At 40.7% G+C, this 14,818-nt stretch overlaps 1 protein-coding gene across 4 annotated transcripts; it reads right to left on the reverse strand.

Annotated features, from left to right (window-relative positions):
- Positions 1-274: 274 nt before the first annotated feature.
- On the reverse strand, positions 275-13,521 carry si:zfos-169g10.2 (somatostatin receptor type 5). 4 transcript variants are annotated; one of them, XM_057844088.1, is made up of 3 exons: positions 13,471-13,521; positions 3,069-3,831; positions 275-1,815 (listed from the first exon to the last, which is right to left on the reverse strand). In XM_057844088.1, exons 2-3 carry the CDS (start codon positions 3,798-3,800, stop codon positions 1,246-1,248), a joined length of 1,302 nt encoding a protein of 433 aa, XP_057700071.1. In that variant the 5' UTR covers positions 3,801-3,831; positions 13,471-13,521; the 3' UTR covers positions 275-1,245. The 4 variants fall into 4 exon arrangements, with proteins under 4 accessions (XP_057700071.1, XP_057700072.1, XP_057700074.1 ...); XM_057844089.1 differs by having other exon boundaries at positions 3,069-4,113; positions 13,471-13,514; XM_057844091.1 differs by lacking the exon at positions 13,471-13,521 and adding an exon at positions 8,298-8,421.
- Between the last annotated feature and the right edge of the window lie 1,297 nt (positions 13,522-14,818).

The raw sequence follows: 14,818 nt of genomic DNA on the forward strand, positions 1-14,818 counted from the left end.
CTTTTAATCCACGCTACAAGGTGGTAAGATAACTATTGTAGCCACTGCTACCTTGGGGCAGTCTCACAAAACCGAGGCAGCCACTTAGCACCATTGGCCCTTCTGACCATGATCAACAACTCATTCTCACGCTACTTTCATACAGGCAAGTAGGATGAAGTATCTTGCCCAATGATACAACAACAATCAGCACAAGTGGCAGCTGGATTCCAACCACTGATCAATGGACAACCTGCTCAACCACTTGCATACCTGTCAGTCCAAGGCCGACGCATGCCCTTACAAACTGATGACTAATATTATAATGTTTTATATAGCGTGCAATATGAAACCAAAATAAAACTCAATTTCTAAAATAATATGAATTTATTGGTAACATTGTCACATATAACCTGGTGCAATCAAAGAACAATCAATATCTTCAGGTACATCATGATTACTAAAATTTAACAGTGACTTTTGTTATACGTGTAGCCTATGTAGCACTTTTGGCAATTTCTATCATGTCTTTTGATGGCTGCACTTAATGGCATTTCAGTGAATCAATCGTTAAAGTTGCTAAAATTGCTCCTGTTTTTGCATTAGTTCCCTTCTGTCTACTTTCGACATGAAAGTTTTAAAACTGTTTCATCATTTAAAGATAGATTCAAGTCAAGATTTTGCCGATTTAGGAGTATTTTAGATAAAAAATACATAGGTTCGTTAGGAAGGTTCGCTACAACAGGGCCTTTCTGAGAAGCCTAGCCTAGCATCGCGTTTGAAACGGAGTCACAACTCTTCCCTCCTTCCCACTTCCGCTCTTCTTTCTCTGTGTCTCTGACTTTTCATGCGTCATTTAACCAACGTAGCAACGCATAGTAACGCACATTGTCTTGTTGCCGAAAGGGTGAGAAAATCCGAATGGAGAAAAGAAAACGTAATGCACGAAAAACGTACAGATTTTGAACGTACGGCGTACACATTTAAAAATCAGTGTTCACTTCTACAAATTACACCGAAACCGTACAACTTGACAGGTATGCACTTGCTCCCCATTCATATCAAATTAATTATAATGAAATGATAGACACAAAGTGTCTGTGTTTAAAACATGGTTAGGGTTTCACAACAAGGCTTTGAAAATTGGGTTTTAAGCCCTTCTAAGGGCTTACTAGTTGGGTTTTTAATAATTTTAAGAATCCAAAGGACACTGGTTTCCCAGCATCATTGGGGAGACACATGAAGTTGAAGTCAAGAACATAGCAGTCACAAACAGCTGATTTCCAGCGCCGCCTTCACATCTTGTGACTTGTCCGCTCCCTCCTCCCACCCGCCAACGTTCTCCTCTTCTTCCACTTCCGGAGTCCTCTCCCTCTCAGAACCTTCTGGACATTCTATTGCATTGCTTAAAGCCTTTTGTGGGCTCGGCTCCCGGCATTCTACCCCCTCCTCCCGGCTCTTCGCCCTGAGTATGACCATGCCTCCCCACTGCTCGGTGGGGCAACGTGCATTGATGTCAGCCCTCTCGTGGCTGCGTACCCGACGCGATACCCGGCACAGGGCCTTACGAAACCCTCTCTTGAAGTTATCGGACAGGAAGGCATAGAGAATGGGGTTGGCACAGCTGTTGGCATAGGACAGCGCCACCACAAAGAAGTAGAGGCCCTGCAGGTCTCCTGGCAAAACCACTAGAAGGTTGACGATGTTGAGGGCGTAAAAGGGTAGCCAGCACAGTACGAAAACAGCAACCACAACCACCACCATGCGGGTAACCTTGCGCTCGGAACGACGGCGACGTGAGGATGTTGTCTGAGCACGTTTCCCGACGCTGCGGACCTGGTGACACACAATGTTAAGAGTATTAGGGTTCAATTATAATTTCAAGCCAGAGGTAGTCTTTTTCACAGTCAAGGTTAAATTTAAGTTGATACTTTTCAGTTATGTTTTCAATTCAGAGTGAGGGCTAAAACAGAGTGTGTTAGGATTTGCATTTTGGGGTTTAAGGACGGGTTAGGTTATCACCTCGTGGGCCCCTCTAGTGAGCAGATGCTGGTGCTTGTTCCGGGCTATTGCTTAGGTTAGCACATTTACTGTTTCCATCAACCAACTCAAACTACAGTTGCAGCCACCATTCGGCGTTACTTCTCGGCGTCACATAAGGCATGTCGAGCTGGGGACGGAGTAGTGGCTTCTTTTGCATATGCTCACATTTGTCTGCAGCAACTCATTTAATTGTACCCACCAAACAAGTGATCCCCCATTCTATGCCCTTAATAAACATTTGAATCATTGCAAGAGAAAAGAGCTCTTAGCCCTTTTACTGCTTTTTGTGTTTTCTACCGTTGTGTCAGTTAAACTTATTAGGGAGAGTAAGTTGGGGAACAACACTCTTTATTGTCAGGTGAACAACACTCTTTATTGTCATGTGTCAAGGAGCACACATAGGCTACTTACAAAACATACATTTTGGGACCCCCTACTTCCTGCTCTCTTGTGGCTGGCAAAAGCGCACCATATTTGGCTTGACTCTGTTTCAAGTCCTGGTTTGCTGGCTGAGCTCAGTTTTGAGCTAAAATTGCTCAAAGTGGAGGCCTTTTAAGCTTATTGACTGGTGCTAATCCAGCAGACCACTTGGCAATACTTTTTTGGAGGGTCATTTAAGGGGATTCCCTTAAAGAATATAAACTTTGGAGCCTCCACCCACCTCTCAACCTCGCACAGCGGAGGGCGCAGCATTCTCGGCTTGGCTCGCTGTAATACGCCGTTACATATTGCTTATGTAATGACATACTGGTGTTTTTTGGTGAGGTGGGTTCAACTTTGCTTGTTGCTGATGGAAAGCACATGATAAGAACCAGCATAACACGATCACCAGCACCAACACCAAACAAGCACCCTCATTCTTTTGGTGGAAAAAGGACAAAGGTTTTAGGTTTTTTTTTTGAAAGTAGCATTTCAAGATCGGCTTTATCTCAAATAACACGTATTATATGCCGGTAGACAAGTAAAACATTCAGACTATTTCTACCAAACATTAAATGAATAAAAATGTGCCAAATATTCCATCCTCAACCGTTTACGCTCCTTACCTTGATGACAATGAGCAGGTAGCACATGCAGATGACCATCAGGGGACAGCAGAATCCCACTGCGAAGGTGTACACTATGAACACTGTCTTCCACATCTCAGACGGCTCTGGCCACATGATCCCGCAATCTCCTTCCCCTTGCCTCACATCTGCAAATGCTACCACTGGGAGCACGACTACGAAGGACCCGGCCCACACAGCAGTGCTCACCGCCTTAGCCACTGACGGGCGCCGCCACCGTTCCGCTCGCACTGGCTGTGCCACAGCCAGGTAGCGGTCCACAGACATGACAGCTAGGCAAAAGATGCTGGTGAACTGGTTGATAGCGTCCACCGTCATCACCACCCGGCAGAGAAGTGAGCCAAAAGGCCAGGACAGGAGAGCGTTCTGGGCCGCCAGGAAGGGGAGACCCAGCATGAAGAGTTCGTCAGCCACAGCCAGGTTGAGAATGTAGATGTTGGTGGCCGACGCCCCCCGGCTGTGGTTGATCACCACGTGGATCACCAGAGTGTTGCCCGCCAGGCCCACGGCACAGACTACGCCATAGATGAGTGGGATGAAGATCCCAGTTAGCCCCGGGAGGTGTCCCCCTGACCCAAATGATGCCTCCTCATCTTCTGCCCCAGTGTAGTTGTTTGTGGTATTAAAATGAGGCAAGGGGACAATAGTGAAGGATTCGAGACTCCAGCTGGATGAAGAGATAGCATCCTGGGTCATCGGAAGAAGCTCCATGGCTACGTCATGGAGGAATGTGGGCCAGCATCTGGAAAACCCAGCAAGTTAAGGTTTCAAACGATGGGTAGCTTTGCAAATGAGTGCTTCAACGCAAGGGTTGGACTTCAGTACATCATTGGACTTCAGTACGCATTTTTATTGGGTGAAAGTGGGGGTTTTCAAACAGGGTTAGAGTTTCACCACAGGGTTGCACCCCCTTATTTTTCCTGTCCTATTCAGCTACATAGACAATGAGAATTGTGAATCTGGGTAACTTAAAAGTCTGAAAAACCTTTAATGTGCCACTTGGGAGTTTAGACAGAGGTTGAGGCTAAAGGGACAGAAACAAAGAAAGACAGAGTGAATAGTTATACAGAAACGTTGAATATATATTTATGCTACCTAACTGTAGCTACTTAAACTGGCTGGTAACCACTTCCTGGTGTACCCTGTCGATAGTTAGCTGGGATAGGCACCAGCGCCCCTGCAATCCTTATGAGGATGAGCTGTACAGAGAATGAATGAATCAATGAATAAATTCCTAAAAGTAAGTAGCTCCGCAAGCTTAATATAGGTATTCCCACCATGTGGGGAGGGGCTATACCTAGTAAACAGATGGATAAGAAGAGGGAAGATTTGTCATATATGAGTGTGATAATGCAGGATGATCATGCAAGCAATGTTAGTGATGTGTAGTTGGGAACCCAGTGTACAGATAAAACACTTGTAAGCATTAATTCGTCAACATCCTACTTCTAAATGTATAAGAGCAAATTCCAGCACCAGCACTCATGTACTAGTATACAGTGCCCTCCATAATTATTGGCACCCCTGGTTAAGATGTGTTTTTTACCTTCTATTTTTTTTAATTCAAATAATATTATACATATACATACATATATATTATACACTTAGAGTGTTTGGTTCCAAAAAGCTCAATCTTGGTCTCATCTGACCAAAGCACACAGTCCCAGTTGAAGCCTTAGACCGTGTCCCTAAATAGGTCTGGCGTGCCACGAAAGATGCGCATGCTGAAAAGCACCTCATACCCACTGTGAAGTATAGGGGTGGATCAGTGATGCTGTGGGGCTGTTTCGCTTCCAAAGGCCCTGGGAACCTCGTTAGGGTGCATGGCATCATGAATGCTTTGAAATACCAGGACATTTTAAATCAAAATCTGTTGACCTCTGCCCGAAAGCTGAAGACGGGTCGTCACTGGGTCTTTCAGCAAGACAATGGCCCTAAACATATGGCCAAATCTACACAGAACTGGTTCACCAGACACAAAATCAGCTCCTCCCATGGCAATCTCAGTCCCCAGACCTTGTTTTGTTGGCAAAAGGGGGTTGTACAAAGTATTAACACCAGGGGTGCTAATAATTGCGACACACATTATTTGATGTCAAATAATTATTTCTTTATGTGGGATTTTTTCCCCACTGAATAAATGCACTTGTATTGAAGGTTGGATTTTTCTCTTTTTTTCCATTAAGGTCCCATATTATTTGAATAATAAGAAAAAAAATATTAGAAGCTAAAAAACACATCTTAACCAGGGATGCCAATAATTATGGAGGGCACTGTATATCCATCCATCCATCCATCCATCCATCCATCCATCCATCCATCCATCCATCCATCCATCCATCCATCCATCCATCCATCCATCCATCCATCCATCCATCCATCCATCCATCCATCCATCCATCCATCCATCCATCCATCCATCCATCCATCATGTGTGTACCTACGTATGGGTTAGTAATGTGGAGAATTGAACCGCTTTGCAAGAGCAAACCGGGTTTCGCCCCAGCCAACCTCAGCATCTGGCCCCCCCACTGGTAGCGTCCCCAACGTCTAAGCAGAGCCACCTCCCACCAGCTGAAAACAAATTTTAAAAAACGAATAAAAACAAACAAATAAATAAATAAAACAAGGACTAGAACAATATCAGAGTCCCATGCTGTGTTGAAAGCCAAAGAATGAAATAAGTTTTATAAATGGACAGGGGGGCTCTTCTGATATACAACAATAATTTCACAGTCTAGTACAGTGGTTCCTAACCTTGCTAAAGGTACCGAAGCCCACAAGTTTTACATGTGGAGTCACAGAACCCTTTGAATTTACATACATTTTTCAAATTCAAAACCAATATATCTTAACCAGCAAGCTAATAATTTAGCAAATTCCCATTCAAAATTATTCTCATTTTGACAGCATGTTTTATAAACAGGTCAAAATTTGAGACCATGCTGCCCATTGTTTTGTTGTATTCTCTCATTCCAAGTGCGAGTCAGCCTTCCACTGAGCAAACCTGTTCCTCCTCCCATCAGAACGAGGACTAGCAGTTAAAAGAAATGGATTAAGCCGGCAAATTATGAGCAAACCAGCCCAAAACCTGGTCTAAAAAGCCACTTTGACGCCACTTTAATCAGCGTACGAAAATAGGGCTCCGTGTTTCTTTTCCTTGGCTGAACCCCTAATAGACTTACTCATCGAACCCTTAGGGTTCCATCGAACCCAGGTTAAGAACCACTGGTCTATTGGTAACAACAGAAATATTCACTATACCCTCTGAAGTTCTGCTTTGACCTCGGCACTTCCAAGATCAGCTGATAAGCTGACCTGAGTCATCGAGCAGTAGCTAAAAGATGGAGCAGCTCAGATACTATAGATAAGGTGGTGCACAATCATTTAAAGATGTAAAAGAATCTTAAAACAAACTCTAAAATGCACAAGCATTCAGTGGAGGGAGCCATAATGGGAGTTATTTGTGTCATATGCTATGTCATACTTTTGAACTCCACTTAAAAGGCGAGCAGCATTTTGGACCAGCTGGAGATATGCAAGTGAGGACTTACTGACCTCAAAATAAAATGCATTACAGAAATCCAAACAGGACATGACAAACAATGTTTTAAAATAAAAACAGGGTGAGAGTTTAAATTAGTTTTCAAAGTTGTTTTTCAGGACTAGGTTATGGATTCAAAGTAGGGTTTTCAAGACATAAGTACGTACATGTTTAAGACAAGGTTTAGGTTTCAACGCCTGGGGTGCAGTTTCAAACAAGGATTTGATTCTCAAAAGGTTGGTATTTAAATTCGTGCATTGAAACTGGGCTGGGGTTTGAAATTAGGGGTTTAAAATTTGAAAAAAATGTTTCAAAACAAAGTGGGTTATTTGAGTAAGGATTTAAAATGGTATTGGTTCAAAGTAGGGCACCAACGAAGGGAGGGTCTAGTCTATTCTAGTCTATTAAGACAAGTAGGGGTTCAAAGTATGGGTTTTAACACAATTTGTAGTTTGCTTTTGAAACGTTTTCAAGCCAGAGTAAGGTTCATTTTCCTAGGTAATGTTTCAGACATTGAGTAGTGTAGGGTTTCAAACTTTCAATTTGGGTTTCGACAAGCCCACACCGTGAAAAACCTTTGATGCTTGGAGGAAAATAACACACTTCTGTTATAATGTTAGCTTTCCATAATAGTGGCTATGATTTCAGGAGTAATTAGGGTCTGAAATTTGGATTTCAAAATGGGCTGAGGATTTGAAAGACGTTTTCAAGACTAAATTACTGTTTTGAAGTCAATCGTTTTGAAGAAGCAGGTTTCAAATTAGGACCTCAAAACAGGATTGTTATGTAGACACACATATTTCTTTATTATTTGATGTTTGTGAATAGGTAGACCGATGCATCAGTTGCTGGGTAAATAATAAGAGGAAATTATCTTAGCGCGCTAGCACCATCATAACAACAGCTTCCTAATCGCTGCCGCACTGCGCAGAGGCACACCCACATCCCTCGCTCTAATGGCGGATAATTGGTCACATCTCCGCTTGGTACAAAACGAACCAACGTATGGAATAAAAATAGTCTCCTTAAACCCTGACCAGAAAGACACCAGCACATGGACCCCTGAGGCTTTTGTACTATATGTATTGAAGACAGAAAAATGTTTTCCTGATGTATGTGAATTGACAGACATTTATTTATGTAAGTGAATGGTTTGAAAATGTTGACTTCACCATAATTGAGAAAAAACGGTGTCTCAGTAATCTGTGTGGAAGAAACGCAGATGGACCGACGAGTGCTTTCATGGGCTTTATGCAAATGATGAAATGTTTACAAGAAACAAATGTGGAGACCCGAGTAGAGAAATATTTGTTTACAATGCATGTAAATAGTGATAAGTTCTTAAAACTAAACTAACTAAATCCGAGAAAAAATGAACTGACTCATTATCTCATTAAGGCAAGCGCATCACACAGTATTATACTGGACTGTCTCAGGAAATTAGAATACACAATATTCTAATGTCCTGAGACAGTCAGGAAATTAGAATATTGTGTATTCTAATTTCCTGAGACAGTCCTGTATATATACACAGGACTGTCTCAAAAAATTAGAATATTGTGTATTCTAATTTCCTGAGACAGTCCAGTAGACCTAAGCATCTCAAACATTAAACATTAACGTATTAATCTTCCCGCTTGAGGCGTTCCTGTTTGTTTACTAACCATTTGAGGAGCTAGTCATTGTATCGAGTCCAGTTTTCTCCTCCTTCCTGGCCACTTTAGGTACTAAAGTGTTAGGTGGTAAGTCCAAGTAAAATTAGCTTTCTTGTGTGAGCTACTCAAATTTACTTTCTGAATCAGTCATTATTTTTTCCCACCATTGATAAGAATTCCAAATATGTTATCAGAGGTGGGTAGTAATGCATTAAATGTACTTTGTTACATTTACTTGAGTAACTTTTAGGGGGGAAAATGTACTTCTAAGAGTAGTGTTACGAAGTCATACTTTTTACTTTTACTTGAGTAGATTTGTGAAGAAAAAAAACGCTACTCTTACTCCGCTACTCTGGGCTACATAAGAGTCCTTCCAGTTTTCCTCTTTATTCTACATATTGATTAATTATTATTTTTTGCCAGCGAGGCCAAGAGTAGCGCTACAAATTTCACCAATGAGACGTCGCAACAATAATCACATGACTCCATTACACCAATCAGACGGAAGCTTGCTGCTCTATGATCATGCCAGCCTGTTGGCATGACTCGAAAGCGCGGATTTTAACCTCTCTCCCAGTTTTATTTGGCACCGAATGACCACGGAAAACCGGGGATATGATCCTTTTAATTTCATAATAGTAACTGTTGAGGTGGTTGCAGCTCAACGTTGCATTCGTGGGAAGAATTGACGGAGAATAAGTTGTCTTTTAGCCAAAACTTGGCGTGTTTAATTTCCACTGACATGCGGATACATCCGCTCTCATTGCTGTCTTCACAGGCAATCCCACAAATCAAAGTAATCAAAGTCAAACACAAAGAAGTAATAAAAGTAGCACTTTAGACAATTAAGTCCCATCCTGCCATCTTGTGGCGAAAAGATAATATGTCAATAATAACAAGCAATAGGAACATTATTTCAACATCAACTGAGGACACATTTATGAATACAAAACATTTCCTCCACCATTTCTCTCAACACCCCCACTTGTTCTCATGTTGATGCCTTTTTAACAACCAAATGAACTTTTACATTTCAAATTCCAAAAATAACACTGTCAAACTTCTTCAATTTTAACTTTCTTACAGGTTTTGTCATGATATCAGCTATCATGTCATCCGTTGGACAATACGTCAATGTTACTCTTCCCTGATTCACAGTAGATCTAATAAAATGATATTTTGTGTCTAAGTGCTTGAATCTCTGTCTGTTAACAGGATTTTTGGCAAGAGCGATTGTCCCTTGGTTGTCATGTGTACAATAGTTGGAGTGTACTGATAATGATCAATGCTACCTAGTAGTTGTTCTAAATATAGGCATTCTTGTATGCTTGAAGCCAGTGCCATATATTCAGCTTCACAGGTAGATAGTGCGACTGTGGATTGTTTCTTTGTTTTCCAAGAAATTGGAGAACTATTCTTGCTCAAGAAAACACCGTATTCTGAAGTACTGCGCCTGTCGCTAGTATCAGCTGCCCAATCAGCATCACTATATGCCTGTATACCAAGTTATGCATTGTCGTCACTTTTGAAACTAAGGCTCTTTTCGGAAGTACCTTTATCTCTCCCATCTTCATCCTTTTTGAGTGTGTAAACCCATTTACCCTCCACTGTTTTCTTGCCTTTTGGCAGTGTTGTCAAGGTAAATGTTTTATTTTCGTTTAGTGACTGAATTTCTTCATCCATGGCTTTTGACCAATCTTTTGAGTTATTTGAACTCATGGCCTCCTCATATGTTTGAGGTATACCAATTACCATCTTGTAGCAGTAGTCTACAGTGGTATGAACTCCATCACTATCTCTGACTTCTGTTATGAAGTCTTCTAAATGACTCGGTTTTCTCTTCTCTCTTGACGGATACCTTCTACTCTCAAGTTCACATTTTGTCACTTCCTTTGGACTCTCACTATGTGCACTTGGTTCTACAGGATCTTCAGTTCTGTTTTTGACCTCTACACCTGCTCGATCAGCCCTTGGCAATCCCATCATGTTGTATTCTTCATCTTGATCCATGTCACATGTCTGTGTCTGTTTTTCTATGACTTCCTTGTTCACAAACTTTACCAGCCTATGTTTTTGTACTTTGTTTGTGTATGGATAGTAGACTAGATATACTGGACTATTTTTGTCATAGCCAACAAACTGTCCTTGGCCACACTTAGAATTCAATTTTCCCGTGTCTTGTTTGTATGCGTAACAAACAGACCCAAATTTTTGCATTCTGGAAATATTTGTTTTCTTGTTTGTCAACATCTGGTAAGGAGTTTGCCCTGTACGTCTATTATAACATCTGTTGCGTACCATTGCTGCAGTTTGTACTGCGTAGTGCCATAGGTATTTTGGTAGCCCACTTTCAACTAGCATGCACCTATACATTTCAAATAGTGTACGCCATCCTCTTTTAGCTGTCCCGTTCTGGTGTGGGGAATACGGCGCTGATGTTTCGTGTCTAATTTCACTTTTTCTTAACAATGTTTGGAACTCATTGCAAGTATATTCAGTCCCGTTATCAGATCGGATGCACCTTACTTTCCCATAAGGAGCTATATCTGCGAGAAATTTTTCTGTTGCTAGAACAGTGTCACTTTTCTTTTTCAGGAAATACAGTATGTGAAAATTGCAGTCTATCAACTATGCAGGAACTATTCACTATTCAAACTAGGAACTATTTTCTCCACTAGAGGGCATTCATGCTCTTTGGACAAATAATGCTTTATTATTGTCTTTTTTTCCCCCTTTTGCTGGAATTCAATGATTTTTTTTGGGGGGGGGGGGTATTTCTTTGGCTTAATATGATTATGTAATGGGTTATTGCACAGTATCTTTATAACAACAGTTCATACATTTGTGCTGAGAGAAAAAAATACCATTGTTTAAAAAACAAATCAAACAAAAATAAGCAGTTACTCACAATGGCACTCATTACTTGAGTAAACTTTTAACTGGATACTTTTTACTTGCACTTGAGTACATTTTTTGGAAGACTACTATTATTATTTTTAAATAAAACTACTCTTACTTGAGTAAAATTTTTGGCTACTCTACCCATCTCTGTATGTTATCACCTGTTCCCTTTATGAGGTACTAGCGTTTGTCTTTCTCCCAGTCAAAAAAAAAAACAAAAAAACAAAATCTAATGTAAGACTGTGCCTCTCTTCCTCCCAACTTTTGTCGCCATGCCATATTGTCAGTCAGTAAAAACAACAACAAACCGGAAAATTACTTTAGGTGCCATACGATGCCGGGAGCTATTGTACTTGACATAGGCTAAAGCAAATGGATTTTTGAGTTTGAATTTTTTGAACACACACTACAGTTTTATTGTTTTTATTTCATTCAATATTTAGTTTTTTATTCATTTCAGTAAATGAACATGTTTTTTCAATTTAAATAAAAATGGTTAGAAAAAAATACTAACTCATGGACAGCTGATGTTGTTACCAAGTGTCACATTGCATGACGAGTGATTTCTCGTTCTGTACAATGAAGCGTCCAATTAAGCCCTGAATGCACACACAATGTGATTGCAGATAGTGTATCTCTTTCCACAAGACACCTCTTCTTTTGTCCCAAAAGTTCCCCTGAGGCGTCGTCCTGGCAATAAAGGGTCAAGACAAGGCCCCGGCAGAGAGATAAGTGAGAGAAAGGGCGGCCAAGCGCAACCACTCAGTTTGAACGGCTGTCAGAGGCTTTCGTTGGACGTCGAGAACTTCCTGACATTTACCCGTTGTTCCGCTGCGCTGCCTCCCAGCAGGCCGACGTCGGCCTATGGATTCCGGCCGTTGATGCTAAATATATCCGAGCACTAATTAACAACGTGGAGCTGCATTGATAGAGCGCCGGTGCCGATTGACAATGTGGTAGCAGGCAACAGAATGACAATGTGATGCACAATTGGCCCTCAACCAGCTGTTGAATTGACTAACATATGACTTGACGTATAATTACAATAAATCATGCTTAGCGCAGTTGTCACTTTGTGCATCTGTGAGAATTGACAGATTCATTTTTCATGTGAAAAGACAAGTTTCTTACTCGTAGCTTACATCATGTGTGAATAGAAAAGAAATGTATTTTCACATTTACAATACATTAATAAATTATACGTTATGCGCTTTTGCGACTGTATGTGAATGGCAGTTTTGTGGTTGCATATGAGATAGAGATATTCTCAATGTGTGTGAATGGACAGACAGGTGCTTACATTGTTTTTTTTTTTATGTGAATGGACAGATGTTTACAGGGAGTGTGAAAGGAGATCAGAAAATAGAAAAATTGTAAACATATGAATGTGAATGGACTGATTAGATGAGGTGTGAATTCTAAGAACGTTAGACACCATTATGTGTAAATGCTTCCATGGGTGTGTGTATACAGACAGAGATGTTTGATAAACAGAAACTGAGTGAAAGGCCACTTTATTAAGTACATCATGCAATCCTGTCAAAAGGGAAAGTCACACATTTCCAAACCTTGATTGGTGTTCTTAGAAGGCTGGAAATTGATGAGCACTTTCTGTGATTGACAGGTGACCTTAGGGGAAATATGCCTTAAAATAATCACCTGAAAGGCTACCTCACACATATCAGTCAGTTTAACAGTCACCTGCTGGCTGGCTTTACTTTCGAGGGGCAGTAGGCATGATAAGGATTGCAGCAATCAGCTAATCATCTGCCCAGGCTTTACTGAGCTGCTCCCTCAAGCCGGTTGGTGACGGCACACCCAAAAGATCATAAATCCCAAAATAATCAATCGTGTCGCCCTGGAGCGGATTATTAATCACCTGTTGTGTTCGTTCAATATACACAACAGGACATGAACATGATTAAATTACTTTACATTCTCACACTCCTGATCCATCATCATCATCAAAAAAAAAAAAAACACGGAAAAATACTTACTGGAAATGGAAATAACCGGTAATACATTTATCAGAAATTATATTTCAAATACAGAACATATATATAGAATAAAACAATACATTTACAGTTAATTGTAGATTTAAAGCACTTAAATATTGTTTTTGCTTTTTAAAAAATAAATGTATATTTTACTACACATTACCATCACGGTACAGTACAAATGCATGAAAAAGATTTCAGAAACAAGGAAACGATAATAAGAATAAGTAAAAGAATAATACGTTTCAAGATAAAACCGAATAAATAGGGAGTTAAACTCTTACCTTGGATCTTTTTGAGAGTCTCTGTCAAGAAGCACGACTCGAAGGGGGAAGTGTGAGGTTTAGAGTGAAGATGGTGAGAGTCCCCTCGAACATTAACCCCACGCCGGTGGTCCCTCCCACCATTTGCGCGCACACACACAATCCCACATGTACTTGTAATTCAACTGTAATAGCGTATTGACCAAACCTCGCTTGATACGATGGCAACAGATTTGCTGCACTGGCTCAAAATCAATAGTCACAGCAAAATCATTCGGGAAAGAGCTCAAAGTCTTAATTGTCAGGATCTTACCTGGTCAAAGTCTTACTTCATCTATCTATATGTATTTGTGTGTGTACATGAATACTGTTCATATATATGTGTATACCATATTTTTCCGACGAGAAGTCGCAGTTTTTTTCATAGTTTGGCTGGGGGTGCGATTTATACTCTGGAGCGACTTATGTGCGAAATTATTAACACATTATTATACTATTTCACGTGTTATTTTGGTGTTTTAAAGTGACACTGATGGTTTGGTAAACTTGTTAGCATGTTCTTTATGCTATGGTTATCGGAATAACTCTTAATAGCTATGTTACGTTAACATACCGGCCACGTTCGCATTTTGTTGTTCATGCATCATGTAACATTATCATGCTGTACACTTATTCAGCATGTTGTTCTCTATAGTATTTTTATTTTAAATTGCCTTTCAAGATGACATATCTGTTCCATGTGTTGGATTTTATCAAGTAAATTTCCCCCCAAAATGCGACTTATACTCCGGTGCGACTTGTATATGTTTTTTTCTTCTTCGTTGGGCATTTTATGGCTTGTACGACTTATACTCAGGTGCGACTTATAGACCGAAAAATACGGCACATATACAGGTTGTCCCAAGGTTACGACATACCTGAATTACGTAATTTAAGGCACCAGAGTCTCATCCGCCATTTCGTCTCCAGTCGTTTTTTTTTTTTTTTTTTTTTTTAATGATGTTGACTTTTGAGACACATGGTTTTATTTTGGCAAAGGAAGCGTACAACAGGTAGTACTTCCGCACGAGAGTAAGAGCGCATGTACATACGAAAGGAACGTATTTGCACTCACGAAGATGTGCGCACGGGCACACATGAGGAAGAGCGCATTTGCTCCCACGAAGAAGCGCAGCCGAGTGAGAGAGAGAGAGAGTGAGAGGAACGATTCCAGCTGCAAGCCTGCGCGCACATTTGTTACTTGTGAAGCATCCACAAAGGTGACACCTGTATGAGTTTATGGGATTATTTTTGACGGTGTGCCAAGGCTAACTGATACATGCAAGTCATTTGTGTGGATTGTTATTGGTGTATCAGCAGCTAGTTATAA

The sequence above is a fragment of the Corythoichthys intestinalis genome, chromosome 8 (assembly GCF_030265065.1).
Source record: "Corythoichthys intestinalis isolate RoL2023-P3 chromosome 8, ASM3026506v1, whole genome shotgun sequence".
NCBI lineage: Eukaryota > Metazoa > Chordata > Actinopteri > Syngnathiformes > Syngnathidae > Corythoichthys > Corythoichthys intestinalis.